The following is a 25,668-nucleotide window of genomic DNA, read 5'->3' as shown; positions in this document are numbered from 1 at the left end:
TTGGGGACCACTGCTCTATGGTCCCTGGGAGTCTTAAAGGTTAAAAAAAAAAAAAAAAAGAATCCATATATTTTGTCATGGTTTGAAAATGAAAAATATCAAAACGGCCCCCGCATGTTTTAATTTTTCTGTCTGTGGCCCTCAGTGAAAAAAGTTAGGACACCCCTGTCCTGCACAAAACACAAGTATCTCGCACCTACATTACTTCAGTATGAATACATACAAAATGAAAAGATGATGATAGTAATAATAATAATAATAATAGAAGAGGCTCGGCACGTACCGCTGCCTTGGACAAAGCAGCATCCACACTTGCGCAGCACTTTTCTGAACAGGTGGTGACAAGCGCACCCCCGCTGCTGGTGACCTCTCATGTCCTTGCATCAGATGCATGCACGCTGCTGGTGACCTCTCATAGCCTTGCATCCCATGCATGCACACTGCTGGATAAGCGCTCATGCACGCAAACGCACGGCTCGGTCACTAATCCCCGACGGAGAAGATGGGAGGAAAAAAAGCAGGGGTCATTTTCCAATCCAAAACTCCATTTATGGAAGATCTTTTTTTAAAAAAAAAGAAAGAAAACGCCGCAAAAGAAGAGCGACTATTTCCGTGTGGCAAAGAAAAAGTACAAGGAGGGAGTATAAGAGCTGCTATGTGATGGGTAGTTGAACATCCTGGCCCCGCCTCCTCTTACCCAGGCCACACCTACTATATCCGCCTCATTCATCCCCCCTGGAGCTTCAGTTTTGCTTCTTGCAAGCATATTTATTAATAGTGTAGGACAGGGGTGTCAAACTCAAACACAGAGTGGGCCAAAATTCTAAACTGAACAAAGCCGGGGGCCAAAGTTGAACAAATTAACCTTTTAATAGGGACCCAAACAAGTTTTGCATTGAATATTGAACAAGCAAGGCCTATATAACTTTATAGTGACATGCAAAATCGAGGTTTGTTGGTAGCGGGGGTGTATATTGTAGTTAGTGCTGCAAGGGGTTCTGGGTATTCGTTCTGTTGTGTTGATGTTGTGTTACAGTGCGGATGTTCTGCCGAAATGTTTGGTGTGGGTTCACAGTGTGGTGCATATTTGTAACAGTGTTAAAGTTGTTTATAAGGCCACCCTCAGTGTGACCTGTATGACTGTTGACCAAGTATGCCTTGCATTCACTTGTGTGTGTGTGGGTGTGTGTGTAGAATCCGCATATATTACGTGACTGGGCCGGCACGCTGATTGTATGGCGGAAAAGCGGACATGACAACAGGGCGGCATAGCTCGGTTGGTAGAGCGGCCGTCTCAGCAACTTGAGGGTTGCAGGTTCGATTCCCGCTTCCGCCATCCTAGTCACTGCCGTTGTGTCCTTGGGCAAGACACTTTACCCACCTGCTCTCAGTGCCACCCACACTGGTTTAAATGTAACTTAGATATTGGGTTTCACTCTGTAAAAGCGCTTTGAGTCACTAGAGAAAAGCGCTATATAAATATAATTCACTTCACTTCACTTCACTTGTAGAGGACGCTAAAGGCAGTACCTTTAAGGCACGCCGCCGATATTGTTGTCGGCGTGGAAATCGGGAGAAATTCAGGAGAATGGTTGTCCCGGTAGATTTTCGGGGGGGGGGGGGGCACTGAAATTCGGGAGTCTCCTGGGAAAATGGTGAGGGTTGGCAAGTATTAGAATTAGCGGTGAATGATGATAACGCCCACATTTTCAAATGGAGGAGAAAAAAAATTGTCCTTTCTGTACAATACCACATGAAAGTGGTTGGTTTTTGGCATCTAATTCATCCAGCTTCCATACACTTTACAAGAAAAACATTGGCGGCAAATTACGTAGCTTGCTTGATTGACATTCACGGCACCCGAGGGTCTTGTGAGATGACGCTGGCTGCTGCCAGTTCATTATTATGAAAAAATGACAGAGAGGAAGGCGAGAAACACTTTTTATTTCAACAGACTTTCGCGCCGTCCCTTCCGTCAAAACTCTAAAGGCCGACTGCACATGTCCTATCTTCACAATAAAAGCCCTGCTTCATGCTGCCTCCGCTAACAAAATAAGAGTCTCGGAAAGCTGGCGTGCACAAGTGATGTGCACGCCAGCTTTCTGAGGGATCGCTTGTGCACGCCAGTTTTCTGAGACTCTGTATTTAGTTAGCGCAGGCAGCATGAAGCAGGGCTTTTATTGTGAAGATAGGAAATGTACAGTCGGCCTTTAGAGTTTTGACGGAAGGTACGGCGCGGGAGTCTGTTGAAATAAAAAGTGTTTCTCGCCTTCCTCTCGGTCATATTTTCATAATAATGATCTTGCAGCAGCCAGCGTCATCTCACAAGACCCTCCGGTACCGTGAATGTCATTTAAGTGACGTCTTGGTGAAGATTGATGATCACTAATTTTTAGGTCTATTTTTTTTAAAAGCCTGGCTGGAGATCGACTGACACACCCCCCGCGGTCGACTGGTTGCTCGCGATCGACGTAATGGGCACCCCTGGAGTAGACTGACCATACGTCCTCTTTTCCAGGGCTGTCCGGGCTGTCCGGGTGGAGTTTCTTAAATGCCTCAAATGTCCGGCATTTTGAGTTAGAGTGGCAGGTATTTTCAATGTACGTTCAGGGTTAAGAAGGGGTTGAAAACAAAACAAATTTTGAAGGTGTGAGGGAGGGACAAGACAGAGAGAGCGAGAGGGTTATGATGAACGCGAATGAGTCGCCAGGCTGTGCTTTTTAATCGATAGATTTATCAGATTACATTTTTTATTATCTATAGCAGGGATGTCAAAACTGTGCTACACAGCTAATGTTTTAGAGGCCCACGGCACATTGTAAAAATACTATTAAAATAAACAAAAACATAACAAAAGTGAAATAAAAAAGCTTAAAAAAGGTGAGATGTAATTTAGAATAAGTTGCAATGTTGACTAATAAAACAAAGCTGTTTTTTTTCTTTCAAACTGTCATTGCTCAAAACATAATATTGAATCAAAATAAATGTGAATATGAATTATTGACCTATTTAAGGCTCCGATTACTTCGAGTCAAATATTCCACTTTGAAAAATATTTTTGGAAGATTTTGCATATTTTTTGTGTTTGCCATTAAAAACTGTTTTCTTTGACAATAGAGGCGGAAAATAAACTATTAAAAAATAAATAAATAAATAAAACAATTTAAAATGAGGGACAGATGTAAAGTTAATGTAGACTCCAGAGATTTGAACATTAAATATAAAATGTATGCTCTGGCACACCATAATCATCATTTCATGACCCAAGCAGAGCACTTTTTACACTTTTATACTGAAATAAATACACCTTTAACTTGTTAAATAAAAACATATAAAAAACTAGCAGCAGCGGTAAAGTTCAGATCCATGAAGGAAAGAAGAAAGTGAATGAATGTTTATAATTGAATACATTTACATACACATTAGTTTTCTTTTTTTAAATATTTTTTTTAATAAATTAAGTAACATTTATGACAATTTTTTTCCAAAACATAGAATGTGAGATATAACAGGACAATGCATACATTTATCTTTCTTTTTCCAAAACGCTTACAAAAAAGTGGGACCCCAAAAATGTACTGTGAGACCCCATTTTTATGACTTGATGGGGTCCCTGGGACCCCATTTGGAAAATTCCTAGCGCCAACACTGCTGGAAACAGAGGAGAAAAATGCTTTATTTTAATAAATATATTATTTTTAAAGCAAGTTGGAGTATCATTGGCAAATTTTCACCTGGTCACCTATTTTTGGGGATTTCACAATATGGTCAGTACATGAGAGTCATGTGTATTTACGAATTACATAACTGCTTTTTGTACAAGCCCTGTTTCCATATGAGCTGGGAAATTGTGTTAGATGTAAATATAAACGGAATACAATGATTTGCAAATCCTTTTCAACCCATATTCTGTTGAATATGCTACAAAGACAACATATTTGATGTTCAAACTCAAACTTTTTTTTTTTCGCAAATAGTAATTAACTTAGAATTTCATGGCTGCAACACGTGCCAAAGTAGTTGGGAAAGGGCATGTTCACCACTGTTACACCTTTTCTTTTAAAAACACTCAATAAACGTTTGGGAACTGAGGAAACTAATTGTTGAAGCTTTGAAAGTGGAATCCTTTACCGTTCTGGTTTGATGTACAGCTTAAGTCGTTCAACAGACCAGGATCTTGTTGTTGTATTTTATGCTTCATAATGCGCCACATATTTTCGATTAGAGACAGGTCTGGACTGCAGGCGGGCCAGGAAAGTACCCGCACTCTTTTACTACGAAACCACGCTGTTGTAACACGTGGCTTGGCATTGTTTTGCTGAAATAAGCAGGGGCGTCCATGATAACAACATATGTTGCTCCAAAACCTGTATGTACCTTTCAGCATTAATGGTGCCTTTACAGATGTGTAAGTTACCCTTGTCTTGGGCACTAATACACCCCCATACCATCACAGATGCTGGCTTTTGAACTTTGCACCTATAACAATCCGGATGGTTATTTTCCTCTTTGTTCCGGAGGACACCACGTCCACAGTTTCCAAATATAATTTGAAATGTGGACTCGTCAGACCACGGAACTCTTTTCCACTTTGCATCGGTCCATCTTAGATGAGCTCGGGCCCAGCGAAGCCGGCGGCGTTTCTGGGTGTTGTTGATAAATGGCTTTCGCTTTGCATTGTATCAATCAATCAATCAATGTTTATTTATATAGCCCTGAATCACAAATGTCTCAAAAGGACTGCACAAATCATTACGACTACGACATCCTCGGAAGAACCCACAAAAGGGCAAGGAAAACTCACACCCAGTGGGCAGGGAGAATTCACATCCAGTGGGACGCCAGTGACAATGCTGACTATGAGAAACCTTGGAGAGGACCTCAGATGTGGGCAACCCCCGCCCCTCTAGGGGACCGAAAGCAATGGATGTCGAGCGGGTCTAACATGATGCTGTGAAAGTTCAATCCATAGTGGCTCCAACACAGCCGCGAGAGTTCAGTTCAAAAGTTTGCGTCGATAACAGTCTTGATGGTTCGCTTCCCCTTTAGTCTGGATGACACGATGTCGAATATTTCCAAAAACACTTTGAAATGTGGACCTGTCAGACCACGGAACTCTTTTCCACTTTGCATCGGTCCATCTTAGATGAGCTCATGCCCAGAGAAGCCGGCGGCGTTTCTGGATGTTGTTGATAAATGGCTTTCGCTTTGCATAGTAGAGTTTTAACTTGCACTTACAGATGTAGCGACCAACTGTAGTTACTGACAGTGGTTTTATGAAGTGTTCCTCAGCCCATGTGGTGATATCCTTTACACACTGATGTCGGTTTTTGATGCAGTACCGCCTGAGAGATCAAAGGTCCGTAATATCATGGCTTATGTGCAGTGATTTCTCCAGATTCTCTGAACCTTTTGATGATTTTACCGACCGTAGATGGTAAAATCCCTAAATTCCTTGCAATAGCTCGTTGAGAAATGTTCTAAAACTGTTCGACAATTTGCTTACAAAGTGGTGACTTTGAGCCATTCTTGTTTGTGAATGACTTAGCACTTCATGATAGCTGCTTTTATACCCAATCATGGCACCCACCTGTTCCCAATTAGCCTGCACACCTGTGGGATGTTCCAAATAAGTGTTTGATGAGCATTCCTCATCTTTATCAGCGTTTATCGCCACTTTTCCCGACTTCTTTGTCACTTGTTGCTGGCATCAAATTCTAAAGTTAATGATTATTTGCAACAACAAAAAAATGTTTATCAGTTTGAACATCAAATTTGTTGTCTTTGTAGCATACTCAAACTGAATATGGGTTGAAAATGATCATTGTATTTTCTTTATATTTACATTTAACACAATTTCCCAACTCATATGGAAACGGGGTTTGTACGTATTAAACATACATGCAATATATTAAACACATAAGTGAGACACAAACACACAATCATGAAGAAATATTGTGTTAAAAGTGGTGTTGTGTTTGCATGCAGGTGTGTCCAGTGGTATGGTCAGTCCGCCCTCTCTTCCCCAACCAACAACGCCGACTCCCCTCCCCTGCTTTTGCACCCGGGTGGCGCCTCCCAAAGAAACTCCGGTGGAAAAAGCAACAGCGATATGAGCTGGCAGAATGGAGGCGTGCAGATTTAATCTCAAAGCCAAGATTAAGTATTCATGACCGGATGATCTTCCCGCGTACAGATGTCTGGTCATGTGACAGCCGGTCTATGCATAAACCAGCAGGAACCCGAACATGGACCTGCAGTCGGCGATTAGGATTGTGATTCATGGGGGTGATTACGCAACACGTTTATTTTATTCATGCGCGGCGCCGCACAAAGTGTGTTGGGTCCTTTTCCATCTGATGACCTGATGACTGACCATTCAACACGCGGCTCGCATTACGTCATCGTACAAACCCCGTTTCCATATGAGTTGGGAAGTTGTGTTAGATGTAAATATAAACAGAATACAATGATCATTTTCAACCCATATTCAGTTGAATATGCTACAAAGACAACATATTTCATGTTCAAACTGATAAACATTTTTTTTGTTGAAAATAATCATCAACTTTAGAAATTGATGCCAGCAACACGTGACAAAGAAGTTGGAAAAGGTGGCAAAAAATACTGATAAAATTGAGGAATGCTCACTTATTTGGAACATCCCACAGGTGTGCAGGGTAATTGGGAACAGGTGGGTGCCATGATTGGGTATAAAAACAGCTTCCCAAAAAAATGCTCAGTCTTTCACAAAAAAGGACGGGGTGAGGTACACCCCTTTGTCCGCAACTGCGTGAGCAAACAGTTTAAGAACAACGTTTCTCAAAGTGTAATTGCAAGAAATTTAGGGATTTCAACATCTGCGCTCCATATCGTCAAAAGGTTCAGAGAAGCTGGAGAAATCACTCCACGTAAGCGGCATGGCCGGAAACCAACCTTCGATCCCTCAGACGGCACTGTATCAAAAACCGACATCAATCTCTAAAGGATATCACCACATGGGCTCAGGAACACTTCAGAAAACCACTGTCACTAAATACAGTTCGTCGCTACATCTGTAAGTGCAAGTTAAAACCCTACTATGCAAAGCGAAAGCCATTTATCAACAACATCCAGAAACGCCGCCGGCTTCTCTGGGCCCGAAATCATCTAAGATGGACTGATGCAAAGTGGAAAAGTGTTCTGTGGTCTGACACGTCCACATTTCAAATTGTTTTTGGAAATATTCGACATTGTGTCATCCGGACCAAAGGGGAAGCCAACCATCCGGACTGTTATCGACGCAAAGTTGAAAAGCCAGCATCTGTGATGGTATGGGGGTGCATTAGTGCTCAAGGCATGGGTAACTTACACATCTGTGAAGGCACCATTAATGCTGAAAGGTACATACAGGTTTTGGAACAACATATGCTGCCATCTTGGCGCCGTCTTTTTCATGGACACCCCTGCTTATTTCAGCAAGACAATGCCAAGCCACATTCAGCACGTGTTACAAAAGCGTGGCTTAGTACAAAAAGAGTGTGGGTACTTCCCTGGCCCACCTGCAGTCCAGACCTGTCTCCCATGGAAAATGTGTGGCGCATTATGAAGCATAAAATACTACAAAGGAGACCCCGGACTGTTGAACGACTGAAAAACTACATAAAACAAAAATGGGGAAGAATTCCGCTTTCAAAGCTTCCAAAAATTAGTTTACTCAGTTCCCAAACGTTTATTGAGTGTTGTTAAAAGAAAAGGTGATGTAACACAGTGGTGAACATGCCCTTTCCCAACTACTTTGGCACATGTTGCAACCATGAAATTCTAAGTTAATTATTATAGTTTAACCATCAAATATGTTGTCTTTGTAGTGCATTCAACTGAATATGGGTTGAAAAGGATTTGCAAAGCATTGTAGGCACCTGAGTATTCCTCCACAAAATCGGACTCTCTTTGATGTCATTGAGAGAACTGCTTGTATCGCACATGATATCACACATAAGAAACCATGTTGCAGTACAGCTTATATTGCACATGATATCACACAACTAAACACGCTGCATTCCTGCTAGTATTGCACATGATCTCACACACATTTTACATGCAAGCCATTATAATCCAATACAAATATGCTAATAATATCGGACTGATATCTGATATCAATTTCGGACGAGGACACCCGAGAATCCAGCGACAAAATCGGACTCTCTTTGGTGTCATTGAGAGAACTGCTTGTATCGCACAAGGGTAAACACGCTGCAGGACTGCTTGTATCGCACATGATATCACACAAATACGAAACCATGTTGCAGTACAGCTTATATTGCACATGATATCACACAACTAAACACGCTGCATTCCTGCTAGTATCGCACATGATCTCACACACATTTTACATGCAAGCCATTATAATCCAATACAAATATGCTAATAATATCGGACTAGTATCTGATATCAATTTAGGACGAGGACACCTGAGAATCCAGCGACAAAATCGGACTCTCTTTGGTGTCATTGAGCGAACTGCTTGTATCGCACAAGGGTAAACACGCTGGAGGACTGCTTGTATCGCACAAGTAAACACGCTGCAGGACTGCTGGTATCGCACATGATATCACACATAAGAAACCATGTTGCAGTACAGTTTATATCGCACATGATATCAAACAACTAAACACGCTGCATTCCTGCTAGTATCGTACATGATCTCACACACATTTTACATACAAGCCATTATAATCCAATACAAATATGCTAATAATATCGGACTAGTATCTGATATCAATTTCGGACGAGGACACACGAGAATCCAGCGACAAAATCGGACTCTCTTTGGTGTCATTGAGAGAACTGCTTGTATCGCACAAGGGTAAACACGCTGGAGGACTGCTTGTATCGCACATGATATCACACATAAGAAACCATGTTGCAGTACAGTTTATATTGCACATGATATCACACAACTAAACACGCTGCATTCCTGCTAGTATCGCACATGATCTCACACACATTTTACATGCAAGACATTATAATCCAATACAAATATGCTAATAATATCGGACTAGTATCTGATATCGATTTCGGACGAGGACACACGAGAATCCAGCGACAAAATCGGACTCTCTTTGGTGTCATTGAGAGAACTGCTTGTATCGCACAAGGGTAAACACGCTGGAGGACTGCTTGTATCGCACATGATATCACACAAATAAGAAACCATGTTGCAGTACAGCTTATATCGCACATGATATCACACATCTAAACACGCTGCATTCCTGCTAGTATCGCACATGATCGCACACACATTTTACATGCAAGCCATTATAATCCAATTCAAATATGCTAATAATATCGGACTGATATCTGATATCAATTTCGGACGAGGACACCTGAGAATCCAGCGACAAAATCGGACTCTCTTTGGTGTCATTGAGAGAACTGCTTGTATCGCACAAGGGTAAACACGCTGGAGGACTGCTTGTATCGCACAAGGGTAAACACGCTGGAGGACTGCTTGTATCGCACATGATATCACACCAATAAGAAACCATGTTGCAGTACAGCTTATATCGCACATGATATCACAACTAAACACGCTGCATTACTGCTAGTATCGCACATGATCTCACACACATTTTACATGCAAGCCATTATAATCCAATACAAATATGCTAATATCGGACTGATATCTGATATCAATTTCGGACGAGGACACCTGAGAATCCAGCGAGAAAATCGGACTCTCTTTGGTGTCATTGAGAGAACTGCTTGTATCGCACAAGGGTAAACACGCTGGAGGACTGCTTGTATCGCACAAGTAAACACGCTGCAGGACTGCTTGTATCGCACATGATATCACACATAAACCATGTTGCAGTACAGCTTATATCGCACATGATATCACACAACTAAACACGCTGCATTCCTGCTAGTATCGCACATGATCTCACACACATTTTACATGCAAGCCATTATAATCCAATACAAATATGCTAATAATATCGGACTAGTATCTGATATCAATTTCGGACGAGGACACCCGAGAATCCAGCGACAAAATCGGACTCTCTTTGGTGTCATTGAGAGGACTGCTTGTATCGCACAAGGGTAAACACGCTGGAGGACTGCTTGTATCGCTCATGATATCACACAAATAAGAAACCATGTTGCAGTACAGCTTATATCGCACATGATATCACACATCTAAACACGCTGCATTCCTGCTAGTATCGCACATGATCGCACACACATTTTACATGCAAGCCATTATAATCCAATTCAAATATGCTAATAATATCGGACTGATATCTGATATCAATTTCGGACGAGGACACCTGAGAATCCAGCGACAAAATCGGACTCTCTTTGGTGTCATTGAGAGAACTGCTTGTATCGCACAAGGGTAAACACGCTGGAGGACTGCTTGTATCGCACAAGGGTAAACACGCTGGAGGACTGCTTGTATCGCACATGATATCACACCAATAAGAAACCATGTTGCAGTACAGCTTATATCGCACATGATATCACAACTAAACACGCTGCATTACTGCTAGTATCGCACATGATCTCACACACATTTTACATGCAAGCCATTATAATCCAATACAAATATGCTAATATCGGACTGATATCTGATATCAATTTCGGACGAGGACACCTGAGAATCCAGCGAGAAAATCGGACTCTCTTTGGTGTCATTGAGAGAACTGCTTGTATCGCACAAGGGTAAACACGCTGGAGGACTGCTTGTATCGCACAAGTAAACACGCTGCAGGACTGCTTGTATCGCACATGATATTACACATAAACCATGTTGCAGTACAGCTTATATCGCACATGATATCACACAACTAAACACGCTGCATTCCTGCTAGTATCGCACATGATCTCACACACATTTTACATGCAAGCCATTATAATCCAATACAAATATGCTAATAATATCGGACTAGTATCTGATATCAATTTCGGACGAGGACACCCGAGAATCCAGCGACAAAATCGGACTCTCTTTGGTGTCATTGAGAGGACTGCTTGTATCGCACAAGTAAACACGCTGCCGGACTGCTTGTATCGCACATGATATCACACACATATGAAACCATGTTGCAGTACAGCTTATATTGCACATGATACAACACAACTAAACACGCTGCATTCCTGCTAGTATCGCACATGATCTCACACACATTTTACATGCAAGCCATTATAATCCAATACAAATATGCTAATAATATCGGACTGATATCTGATATCAATTTCGGACGAGGACACCTGAGAATCCAGCGACAAAATCGGACTCTCTTTGGTGTCATTGAGAGAACTGCTTGTATCGCACAAGGGTAAACACGCTGCAGGACTGCTTGTATCGCACATGATATCACACAAATAAGAAACCATGTTGCAGTACAGCTTATATCGCACATGATATCACACATCTAAACACGCTGCATTCCTGCTAGTATCGCACATGATCGCACACACATTTTACATGCAAGCCATTATAATCCAATACAAATATGCTAATAATATCGGACTGATATCTGATATCAATTTCGGACGAGGACACCTGAGAATCCAGCGACAAAATCGGACTCTCTTTGGTGTCATTGAGAGAACTGCTTGTATCGCACAAGGGTAAACACGCTGGAGGACTGCTTGTATCGCACATGATATCACACCAATAAGAAACCATGTTGCAGTACAGCTTATATCGCACATGATATCACAACTAAACACGCTGCATTACTGCTAGTATCGCACATGATCTCACACACATTTTACATGCAAGCCATTATAATCCAATACAAATATGCTAATATCGGACTGATATCTGATATCAATTTCGGACGAGGACACCTGAGAATCCAGCGACAAAATCGGACTCTCTTTGGTGTCATTGAGAGAACTGCTTGTATCGCACAAGGGTAAACACGCTGGAGGACTGCTTGTATCGCACAAGTAAACACGCTGCAGGACTGCTTGTATCGCACATGATATCACACATAAGAAACCATGTTGCAGTACAGCTTATATTGCACATGATATCACACAACTAAACACGCTGCATTCCTGCTAGTATCGCACATGATCTCACACACATTTTACATGCAAGCCATTATAATCCAATACAAATATGCTAATAATATCGGACTGATATCTGATATCAATTTCGGACGAGGACACCCGAGAATCCAGCGACAAAATCGAACTCTCTTTGGTGTCATTGAGAGGACTGCTTGTATCGCACAAGTAAACACGCTGCAGGACTGCTTGTATCGCACATGATATCACACAAATAAGAAACCATGTTGCAGTACAGCTTATATCGCACATGATATCACACATCTAAACACGCTGCATTCCTGCTAGTATCGCACATGATCTCACACACATTTTACATGCAAGCCATTATAATCCAATACAAATATGCTAATAATATCGGACTAGTATCTGATATCAATTTCGGACGAGGACACCTGAGAATCCTGCGACAAAATCGGACTCTCTAGGGTGTCATTGAGCGAACTGCTTGTATCGCACAAGGGTAAACACGCTGGAGGACTGCTTGTATCGCACAAGTAAACACGCGGCAGGACTGCTTGTATCGCACATGATATCACACATAAGAAACCATGTTGCAGTACAGTTTATATCGCACATGATATCACACAACTAAACACGCTGCATTCCTGCTAGTATCGCACATGATCTCACACACATTTTACATACAAGCCATTATAATCCAATACAAATATGCTAATAATATCGGACTAGTATCTGATATCAATTTCGGACGAGGACACCTGAGAATCCAGCAACAAAATCGGACTCTCTTTGGTGTCATTGAGAGAACTGCTTGTATCGCACAAGGGTAAACACGCTGGAGGACTGCTTGTATCGCACATGATATCACACATAAGAAACCATGTTGCAGTACAGCTTATATTGCACATGATATCACACAACTAAACACGCTGCATTCCTGCTAGTATCGCACATGATCTCACACACATTTTACATGCAAGCCATTATAATCCAATACAAATATGCTAATAATATCGGACTAGTATCTGATATCGATTTCGGACGAGGACACACGAGAATCCAGCGACAAAATCGGACTCTCTTTGGTGTCATTGAGAGAACTGCTTGTATCGCACAAGGGTAAACACGCTGGAGGACTGCTTGTATCGCACATGATATCACACAAATAAGAAACCATGTTGCAGTACAGCTTATATTGCACATGATATCACACAACTAAACACGCTGCATTCCTGCTAGTATCGCACATGATCTCACACACATTTTACATGCAAGCCATTATAATCCAATACAAATATGCTAATAATATCGGACTGATATCTGATATCAATTTCGGACGAGGACACCTGAGAATCCAGCGACAAAATCGGACTCTCTTTGGTGTCATTGAGAGAACTGCTTGTATCGCACAAGGGTAAACACGCTGGAGGACTGCTTGTATCGCACAAGGGTAAACACGCTGGAGGACTGCTTGTATCGCACATGATATCACACAAATAAGAAACCATGTTGCAGTACAGCTTATATTGCACATGATATCACACAACTAAACACGCTGCATTCCTGCTAGTATCGCACATGATCTCACACACATTTTACATGCAAGCCATTATAATCCAATACAAATATGCTAATAATATCGGACTAGTATCTGATATCGATTTCGGACGAGGACACACGAGAATCCAGCGACAAAATCGGACTCTCTTTGGTGTCATTGAGAGAACTGCTTGTATCGCACAAGGGTAAACACGCTGGAGGACTGCTTGTATCGCACATGATATCACACCAATAAGAAACCATGTTGCAGTACAGCTTATATCGCACATGATATCACAACTAAACACGCTGCATTACTGCTAGTATCGCACATGATCTCACATACATTTTACATGCAAGCCATTATAATCCAATACAAATATGCTAATATCGGACTGATATCTGATATCAATTTCGGACGAGGACACCTGAGAATCCAGCGACAAAATCGGACTCTCTTTGGTGTCATTGAGAGAACTGCTTGTATCGCACAAGGGTAAACACGCTGGAGGACTGCTTGTATCGCACAAGTAAACACGCTGCAGGACTGCTTGTATCGCACATGATATCACACATAAGAAACCATGTTGCAGTACAGCTTATATCGCACATGAATCACACAACTAAACACGCTGCATTCCTGCTAGTATCGCACATGATCTCACACACATTTTACATGCAAGCCATTATAATCCAATACAAATATGCTAATAATATCGGACTAGTATCTGATATCAATTTCGGACGAGGACACCCGAGAATCCAGCGACAAAATCGGACTCTCTTTGGTGTCATTGAGAGGACTGCTTGTATCGCACAAGTAAACACGCTGCCGGACTGCTTGTATCGCACATGATATCACACACATAAGAAACCATGTTGCAGTACAGCTTATATTGCACATGATATCACACAACTAAACACGCTGCATTCCTGCTAGTATCGCACATGATCTCACACACATTTTACATGCAAGCCATTATAATCCAATACAAATATGCTAATAATATCGGACTGATATCTGATATCAATTGCGGACGAGGACACCTGAGAATCCAGCGACAAAATCGGACTCTCTTTGGTGTCATTGAGATAACTGCTTGTATCGCACAAGTAAACACACGCTGCAGGACTGCTTGTATCGCACATGATATCACACAAATAAGAAACCATGTTGCAGTACAGCTTACATCGCACATGATATCACACAACTAAACACGCTGCATTCCTGCTAGTATCGCACATGATCTCACACACATTTTACATGCAAGCCATTATAATCCAATACAAATATGCTAATAATATCGGACTGATATCTGATATCAATTTCGGACGAGGACACCTGAGAATCCTGCGACAAAATCGGACTCTCTTTGGTGTCATTGAGAGAACTGCTTGTATCGCACAAGGGTAAACACGCTGCAGGACTGCTTGTATCGCACATGATATCACACAAATAAGAAACCATGTTGCAGTACAGCTTATATCGCACATGATATCACACAACTAAACACGCTTCATTACTGCTAGTATCGCACATGATCTCACACACATTTTACATGCAAGCCATTATAATCCAATACAAATATGCTAATAATATCGGACTAGTATCTGATATCAATTTTGGACGAGGACACCTGAGAATCCAGCGACAAAATCGGACTCTCTTTGGTGTCATTGAGAGGACTGCTTGTATCGCACAAGTAAACACGCTGCAGGACTGCTTGTATCGCACATGATATCACACAAATAAGAAACCATGTTGCAGTACAGCTTATATCGCACATGATATCACACAACTAAACACGCTGCATTCCTGCTAGTATCGCACATGATCTCACACACATTTTACATGCAAGCCATTATAATCCAATACAAATATGCTAAAAATATCGGACTAGTATGTGATATCAATTTCGGACGAGGACACCTGAGAATCCAGCGACAAAATCGGACTCTCTTTGGTGTCATTGAGAGAACTGCTTGTATCGCACAAGTAAACACGCTGCAGGACTGCTTGTATCGCACATGATATCACACATAAGAAACCATGTTGCAGTACAGCTTATATTGCACATGATATCACACAACTAAACATGCTTCATTCCTGCTAGTATCGCACATGATCTCACACACATTTTAAATGCAAGCCATTATAATCCAATACAAATATGCTAATAATATCGGACTGATATCTGATATCAATTTCGGACGAGGACACCTGAGAATCCAGCGACAAAATCGGACTCTCTAGGGTGTCATTGAGAGAACTGCTTGTATCGCACAAGTAAACACGCTGCAGGACTGCTTGTATCGCACATGATATCACACGAATAAGAGACCATGTTGCAGTACAGCTTATATTGCACATGATATCACACAACTAAACACGCTGCATTCCTGCTAGTATCGCACATGATCTCACACACATTTTACATGCAAACCATTATAATCCAATACAAATATGCTAATAATATCGGACTAGTATCTGATATCAATTTCGGACGAGGACACCTGAGAATCCAGCGACAAAATCGGACTCTTTAGGGTGTCATTGAGAGAACTGCTTGTATCGCACAAGGGTAAACACGCTGGAGGACTGCTTGTATCGCACAAGTAAACACGCTGCAGGACTGCTTGTATCGCACATGATATCACACAAATAAGAAACCATGTTGAAGTACAGCTTATATCGCACATGATATCACACAACTAAACACGCTGCATTCCTGCTAGTATCGCACATGATCTCACACACATTTTACATGCAAGCCATTATAACCCAATACAAATATGCTAATAATATCGGACTAGTATCTGATATCAATTTCGGACGAGGACACTTGAAAATCCAGCGACAAAATCGGACTCTCTTTGGTGTCATTGAGAGAACTGCTTGTATCGCACAAGGGTAAACACGCTGGAGGACTGCTTGTATCACGCACAAGTAAACACACGCTGCAGGACTGCTTGTATCGCACATGATATCACACATAAGAAACCAAGTTGCAGTACAGCTTATATTGCACATGATATCACACAACTAAACACGCTGCATTCCTGCTAGTATCGCACATGATCTCACACACATTTTACATGCAAGCCATTATAATCCAATACAAATATGCTAATAATATCGGACTGATATCTGATATCAATTTCGGACGAGGACACCCGAGAATCCAGCGACAAAATCGGACTCTCTTTGGTGTCATTGAGAGAACTGCTTGTATCGCACAAGGGTAAACACGCTGGAGGACTGCTTGTATCGCACATGATATCACACATATGAAACCATGTTGCAGTACAGCTTATATCGCACATGATATCACACAACTAAACACGCTGCATTCCCGCTAGTATCGCACATGATCTCACACACATTTTACATGCAAGCCATTATAATCTAATACAAATATGCTAATAATATCGGACTAGTATCTGATATCAATTTCGGACGAGGACACCCGAGAATCCAGCGACAAAATCGGACTCTCTTTGGTGTCATTGACAGAACTGCTTGTATCGCACAAGGGTAAACACGCTGGAGGACTGCTTGTATCGCACAAGTAAACACGCTGCAGGACTGCTTGTATCGCACATGATATCACACATAAGAAACCACGTTGCAGTACAGCTTATATCGCACATGATATCACACAACTAAACACGCTGCATTCCTGCTAGTATCGCACATGATCTCACACACATTTTACATGCAAGCCATTATAATCCAATACAAATATGCTAATAATATCGGACTGATATCTGATATCAATTTCGGACGAGGACACCCGAGAATCCAGCGACAAAATCGGAGTCTCTTTGGTGTCATTGAGAGAACTGCTTGTATCGCACAAGGGTAAACACGCTTGGAGGACTGCTTGTATCGCACAAGTAAACACGCTGCAGGACTGCTAGTATCGCACATGATCTCACACACATTTTACATGCAAGCCATTATAATCCAATACAAATATGCTAATAATATCGGACTGATATCTGATATCAAATTCGGACAAGGACACCTGAGAATCCAGCGACAAAATCGGACTCTCTTTGGTGTCATTGAGAGAACTGCTTGTATCGCACAAGTAAACACGCTGCTGGACTGCTTGTATCGCACATGATATCACACAAATAAGAAACCATGTTGCAGTACAGCTTATATCGCACATGATATCACACAACTAAACACGCTGCATTCCTGCTAGTATCGCACATGATCTCACACACATTTTACATGCAAGCCATTATAATCCAATACAAATATGCTAATAATATCGGACTGATATCTGATATCAATTTCGGACGAGGACACCTGAGAATCCAGCAACAAAATCGGACTTTCTTTGGTGTCATTGAGAGAACTGCTTGTATCGCACAAGTAAACACGCTGCTGGACTGCTTGTATCGCACATGATATCACACAAATAAGAAACCATGTTGCAGTACAGCTTATATCGCACATGATATCACACAACTAAACACGCTGCATTCCTGCTAGTATCGCACATGATCTCACACACATTTTACATGCAAGCCATTATAATCCAATACAAATATGCTAATAATATCGGACTGATATCTGATATCAATTTCGGACGAGGACACCTGAGAATCCAGCGACAAAATCGGACTTTCTTTGGTGTTATTGGACACTTTTGGAACGTGAACACATTCTTCAATTCGGCGGCTTAGTTTTTCTTGTAAAACAGGCACTATATCATAATTATTATCATCATTACCTTTGCACCCCGCGGCCACACTGGACCTCCTGGCCCACTTGAACTCCATCTTGGCGTGCCGACGGTTGTCATCTACTAACAGTCCCGCCCTGCTGCAGTCTGGAATCAAACACACGTGTCACATTCCCGTTTTGTTACGTTCTCGTATCTCCCCTTAACTGCTTCCTGTTTCATCGTTGCTCCTCACATCCTGGTTTTTCCTCTGTGGAGCAACGAGACGCACCTGCGCTCACACCTGCAGCCGCTTGCCCACTTAGTGGCTCAAGGGCTGCGGCAGGAAGACACAGGATGGTTGGTCTTCTTGAGACGGACGCTCATTTTTACCTTGTCTTCTACCTGCAGTCCCTCCCTTCCAGCACCTCCTTTTCTTATTTTTATTTCTAAGTTTTTTTCCTTGATGCAGTTTTTTTTTTGTATGCATTTTTGGTCTTTATAGTGTGATTTATGCATTAATTTGTGCAAACCTATACTGCATTATTTCTGCAACTGACACCAGTTGCCATAAAAACAAAATGTGGATTTATTTACATTTATACTCTGTGGTGAAAGTATTGTGTCATCTTATTTTTGCAACTTTCATCGATGCTATTTTTGCTTCACTGGCCATTAAAAGGGCCATTTGGATATTTTTTTTTTATTTTGTAAAAAAAAAAAAAAGAAAATAGTTAAAAACGTATAAAAGACAAAACCCTTGAGTCAGCGTTGTGTTTTTGGTGAGTGCGTATAATATTAATAATTATTAGAGCATTAAATTCCAATTTGTATGCTGGATTTTTTTACATTTTTGTGTAGTTTTTTTCACTGTAAGAATATATTAATAATGAGAATAATAATTTAATATGTTGTGCAGCTACACAATCCTTAAATTATAACTATCCATCCATCCATCCATTTTCTACCGCTTATTCCCTTTCGGGGTCGCAGGGGGCGCTGGCGCCTATCTCAGCTACAATCGGGCGGAAGGCAGGGTACACCCTGGACAAGTCGCCACCTCATCGCAGGGCCAACACAGATAGACAGACAACATTCACACTCACATTCACACACTAGGGACAATTTAGTGTTGCCAATCAACCTAAATTATAACTAAACTAATATAAACTAAACTAAACTAACTAAACTAATTGAATTTTTTTTTATAAATTAACTAAACTTTGTTCATATTTTTTATTTTATTTCAGGAGCTTCTTATATTTTGGATCCAGGGTGTCTTTTTCCAGCATGGGCCGCGTAATGAAAAGTCAAAAGTCACAGTCCATTTTGATAAAAAAAAAAAGAGGATACATTTAGAAAAAAAGCAGAAAATTCTGCCTGTGCAAAAATATTCATGTTCAGTTACACAATTAACATTGTTTAGTATTGTTGTAGTTTTTCAAACTAATTCATAAGTCAGTTAGTTGAAAAATAAAAATAAAATTGATTGGAAAATTATGGTAATTTTTGGTTATTGTAGTAGAATTAATTTGAAAAATTACAACCACATTAATTAGTCGTAGTCGTAATGGTTTGTGCAGTCCTTTGAGATATTTGTGATTTAGAGCTGTATAAATAAACATTGATTTATTGATTGATTGATTGAATTAACACGTGTCAGCTAAGTGTGACTGAACATTAATATTTTTGCACAGTCAGAATTTATTGCTTATTTTGTAAATATATACATATATTTTTTTTAATCAAAATGGATATATATATATAATGGGTTAAATGGGTTGTACTTGTATAGCGCTTTTTCTACCTTCAAGGTACTCAAAGTGCTTTGACACTACTTCCACATTTACCCATTCACACACTGATGGAGGGAGCTGCCATGCAAGGCGCCAACCAGCACCCATCAGGAGCAAGGGTGAAGTGTCTTGCTCAGGACACAACGGACGTGACGAGGTTGGTACTAGGTGGGATTTGAACCAGGGACCCTCGGGTTGCGCACGGCCACTCTATATATATATAGAGAGTTTAAATTTATTTCATTTTTTTAATTGTACACGCTTGATATATAGCAATATAAGTAAACAAAAATCAGGAAAGTGAGGTCTTGAAAATGTGAATAGCAGAAATAATCATACATGGAAGTTGTTGAATTTCTTAAAAATAATAATAATAATAAAAAATAAATACATATATATATATATATATATATTTTTTTTTTTTGTTTTTGTTTGTTTGTTTGTTTTTTGTTTAAAGCTATTCAACAACTACAGCTAAATTGCTTAAAAACATATATGTTTATATATATATATATATATATGTATATACATATATATATATATATACATATATGTATGTACACGTATATATATATATATTTTTTTTTTTATATATATTTATATACATATATGTATGTACACGTATATATATATATATATATATATATTTATATATATATATATATATGTATATATATGTTTTAAGAAATTTAGCTGTAGTTGTTTTAAAAATATATATAAATATATATATTTATTTTTTTAATATTCTTATTTTCAAGCAATTCAACAACTTCCATGTATACATATATTGCTATATATCAAGCGTGTCCAATTAAAAAAATAAAATAAAATAAAACTATCCATCCATCCATTTTTCTACCGCTTGTCCCTTTTGGGGTCGCGGACGGTCGCTGGAGCCTATCTCACCTGCATTCGGGCGGAAGGCGGATTGCACCCTGGACAATTCGCCACCTCATCGAAGAAAATAAAACTATATATATATATATTTGGTACTCACTTGATCAGCTTTGTATTTATTCCATAAGGTTTTCAATCCTCCCACGCAGGTCTGCCTAAGTCTTCATCCTTCAGCTCTCCTCTGTCCAAGTCCTCTCCTTTCATCTCCACATCATCACTCCGTGTGGACCAGTCGGTAAACACGCACTAAAAAGGTGGGAATCTTTCCCCCTGTGGATACAAGAGGACAGCTGGTCATGGGAGAGTTGGACCTGTCCTCAGGCCACTCTGGTAAGGAGGGGGGGGTCGGCGTGTCCGGACAGGCCCACAGAGTCCTTGCAGCCTTTAATCATTCCTGTTGCAGACCTTCCAGGCCTCTCAATGACCATTACCCTTCTTTTCACTTGAATGGCAGCTTCATCACGCAAATTAATTAAAATAAATGTATTTTATTGGATCACATCCTCGCCAAAAGTAATGACGGAAGCTTTTATTGACTTCAGTGAGTCACAATTTGAAGATTCCAGGCGTAAAAAGAGGCTAAGCAGTGTTAACTGGCAGTAGAATGCAGCAAAACCTGGGAGGGTTTCTATCATCCATCCATCCATCCATTTTCTACCCAAAAGGGTCGCTGTAGCCTATCTCAGTGCATTCGGTCGGTAGGCCCTGGACAAGTCCCCACCTCATTGCTAAAGTCTCAAATGACAAGTCATCCCGTAAACTCCGGACTATAAGGCGCTACTTTTTTCCTACACATTGAACCCTGCGGCTTATGAAACGGTGCGGCTGATTTTTTGAGCTAACAGACATAATGATTTAATATATTGTAACGCCGGTTCGATTCCCTCGTGGATGCGTCAAACGAAGAACACAACAAAGGTAGGATCTAACAAATTTATAAACAAAAGGTGAGCTCTGAACAAAAACACTGGAGCTAATAAAAAGGGAAACAAAAGACGCTGGCGTGAAAGCTAGGAAATATAAAGAACTAAGACTTGGCATGAAGGCATAAAAAGTAAAAACAAAGATGATTAGCATGAGAGCTAAAGATGACTAGGTGGATGCGTCAAACGAAGAACACAACAAAGGTAGGATCTAACAAATTTATAAACAAAAGGTGAGCTCTGAACAAAAACACTGGAGCTAATAAAAAGGGAAACAAAAGACGCTGGCGTGAAAGCTAGGAAATATAAAGAACTAAGACTTGGCATGAAGGCATAAAAAGTAAAAACAAAGATGATTAGCATGAGAGCTAAAGATGACTAGGTGGATGCGTCAAACGAAGAACACAACAAAGGTAGGATCTAACAAATTTATAAACAAAAGGTGAGCTCTGAACAAAAACACTGGAGCTAATAAAAAAGGGAAACAAAAGACGCTAGCGTGAAAGCTAGGAAATATAAAGAACTAAGACTTGGCATGAAGGCATAAAAAGTAAAAACAAAGATGATTAGCATGAGAGCTAAAGATGACTAGGTGGATGCGTCAAACGAAGAACACAACAAAGGTAGGATCTAACAAATTTATAAACAAAAGGTGAGCTCTGAACAAAAACACTGGAGCTAATAAAAAAGGGAAACAAAAGACGCTAGCGTGAAAGCTAGGAAATATAAAGAACTAAGACTTGGCATGAAGGCATAAAAAGTAAAAACAAAGATGATTAGCATGAGAGCTAAAGATGACTAGGTGGCTGAGCTAATGAGCTAGCGAGAAAAGCATACCTGACGTTACGTTGCGTGAAAACAAACTAGAGTCCCAGAAAGAATAAACAGAAGAGGCTGGCTTATAAAAGGAGGGTGATTAGCTGAAGTAGGTGTGTGGACCGAGTGTAGCAGGTGAACTAATGAGTAACCATAGTGATGGACAGAACAGGAAATAAACGGGTCAGACGGAGAATGAGAACAAAGACGGAAAAATAAACAATATGTGAAGATCCGAGTCATGGATCGCAACATATATAAGTATATAGCTCTTTTCTCTAAAGCAGGGGTCACCAATCTTTTTGAAACCAAGAGCTACTTTTTGGGTGCTACCAGTTTGATACACACTTAAATAAATTGCCAGAAATAGCCAATTTTCTCAATTTACCTTTAATAAATAAATCTATGTATATAAAAAATGGGTACTTCTGTCTGTCATTCCGTCGTACATTTTTTTCCCTTTTACGGAAGGTGTTTTGTGGAGAATAAATGATAAAAAAAAAAGGAGAAAACAGGAAAAAAAAGAAGACACAATTTTGAAACATAGTTTATCTTCAATTTGGACTCTTTAAAATTCAAAATTCAACCGAAAAAAAAAAGATAAAAACTAGCTAATTTGAATATTTTAGAAAAAAATTCAAAAAAGAATTTATGGAACACCATTAGTAATTTTTCCTGATTAAGATTATTTTTTTAGAATTTTGATGACATGTTTTAAATAGGTTAAAATCCAATCTGCACTTTGTTAGAATATATAACAAATTGGACCAAGCTATATTTCTAACAAAGACAAATCATTATTTCTTCTAGATTTCCCGGGTGTGTTTGTGTTGCTAAAGGTGGCCGCAATACACCGCTTCTCACCTACAGCTTTCTTCTTTGACGTCTCCATTATTAATTGAACAAATTGCAAAATATTCAGCAACACAGATGTCCAGAATACTGTGGAATTATGCGATGCAAACAGACAATTTATAGGTGGGAACGGTGCTGGAAAAAAAAATCCTCTACAATGCGTGACGTCACGTGTACGCGTCATCATAACGCGACATTTTAGCATGCTACTTCCGCGCGAAATTTAAAATTGCAATTTAGTAAACTAAAAAGGTTGTATTGGCATGTGTTGCAATGTTAATATTTCATCATTGATATATAAACTATCAGACTGTGTGGTCGGTAATACTATAATTATTCTTTATCAATACTGTTTTTCTTCATATTTTTCTGTATCTAATACAGTTTAATTGGATTTACATTATTTTGTAATTGTATTTTTGTGGTTTTCGTCTGACCTTTTGGAACAAATATCGAGGTACAACTTTTTAAACTGCGATCGCACAACATCGATACACCAATATCAAGAATAAATACACAAATGTTGTTGAATTATTTCCATTAGTTTTATGACTCCACATTGTGAGTCTGATTCTATTCTTATTTGTACTGCTGGACAGTCATTTCCTGCAAAGGATCAAAAAAAGTATCCATCGTGCTATTTAAATTTCTCAACCTTTTAATCACAGCTAACTAACAAAGCCAATTTCATGCAGTCTGAAAATGGTCCATGAATTAGTGAATTTTAGTGAATGAGTGCCTTTGAGAGAGGGACAGAACAATGACATCTTCCTCCACTAGATGGCAGGAAGTACACTTTGTTGTGTGTTGCATCACAATAAGCAGCTTTTTGTCCATTTCCTCATGTAAACAATGTGCCTTGGTGCAAAACAGTGCTGTAAAAGAGGGTCTCTTAACCCTTTTGACCTCAGGGACCAACTTTTCCACTACAAAGAGGCGCGGGGCTCACTCAAATATTAAAACTGAATCAGTAATCTTACTCTTGATTTAACCGGATTCAATAATTATATTAAACCTACTTACAGTTTAGAACAAGGGTCCCAAAACCTTAAATATACACTAAATGCATACTAAATGTCACTAAGTGTACATAAATGCATTGATTGAAACTTTTATTAGTAGATTTCACACTAAATCTACACTAAATGCACACTAAATGTACTTTAAATGCACACTAAATGTACACTAAACGAACATTAAATGTACATTAATTGCACATTAAATGTACATTAAATGTACACTAAATGCACACTAAATGTACTTTAAATGCACACTAAATGTACACTAAACAAACATTAAAGGTACATTAATTGCACATTAAATGCACATTAAATGTACACTAAACTAGCATTAAATGTACACTAAATGTACATTAAATGCACATTAAATGTAGACTAAATGCACTCTAAATGTACACTAAATGCACATTAAATGTACACTAGATGTACAGTAAATGCACACTAAATGTACAGTAAATGCACACTAAATGTACATTAAATGCACACAAAATGTACATTAAATGCACACTAAATGTATAGTAAATGCACACTAAATGCACACTAAATGTACATTGAATGCAAGCTAAATGTATAGTAAATGCACACTAAATGCACACTAAATGTACATTAAATGCACACTAAATGTACATTAAATGCACACTAAATGTACATTAAATGCACACTAAATGTACAGTAAATGCACACTAAATGTATAGTAAATGCACACTAAATGTACATTAAATGCACACTAAATGTACATTAAATGCACACTAAATGTACAGTAAATGCACACTAAATGTACACTGAATGCACACTAAATGTACAGTAAATGTACTCTACATGCACACTAAATGTACAGTAAATGTACACTGAATGCACACTAAATGCACACTAAATGTACATTAAATGCACACTAAATGCACACTAAATGTACATTAAATGCACACTAAATGTACATTAAATGCACACTAAATGTACAGTAAATGTACAGTAAATGTACATTAAATGCACACTAAATGCACACTAAATACACACTAAATCTACAGTAAATGTACATCAAATGCACATTAAATGCACACTAAATGTACAGTAAATGTACAGTAAATGTACATTAAATGCACACTAAATGCACACT

At 39.6% G+C, this 25,668-nt stretch overlaps 1 protein-coding gene across 4 annotated transcripts in view; it reads right to left on the bottom strand.

Annotated features, from left to right (window-relative positions):
• The window catches only part of arhgef25b (Rho guanine nucleotide exchange factor (GEF) 25b), an 87,185-nt gene that overhangs the window by 41,915 nt on the left and 19,602 nt on the right, over positions 1-25,668 (bottom strand). The window contains exons 4-5 of one of the 4 annotated variants that reach the window (XM_061890218.1): positions 21,042-21,211; positions 18,318-18,416 (exon numbers count right to left, since the gene is read on the bottom strand). In XM_061890218.1, coding sequence (XP_061746202.1) covers positions 18,318-18,366 — 49 coding nt within the window. In that variant the 5' untranslated portion in view covers positions 18,367-18,416; positions 21,042-21,211. Of the gene's footprint in view, positions 1-283; positions 612-18,317; positions 18,417-18,476; positions 18,496-21,041; positions 21,212-25,668 lie in introns of those variants that run through there. The other 3 variants (XM_061890224.1, XM_061890210.1, XM_061890203.1) reach the window with 3 other exon arrangements.

This window comes from Nerophis ophidion, linkage group LG02 (genome assembly GCF_033978795.1).
Source record: "Nerophis ophidion isolate RoL-2023_Sa linkage group LG02, RoL_Noph_v1.0, whole genome shotgun sequence".
Taxonomy (NCBI): Eukaryota; Metazoa; Chordata; class Actinopteri; order Syngnathiformes; family Syngnathidae; genus Nerophis; species Nerophis ophidion.
The sequence above is the reverse complement of the archived record's forward strand: the minus strand, read 5'-3'. Positions and strand labels throughout refer to the sequence as shown.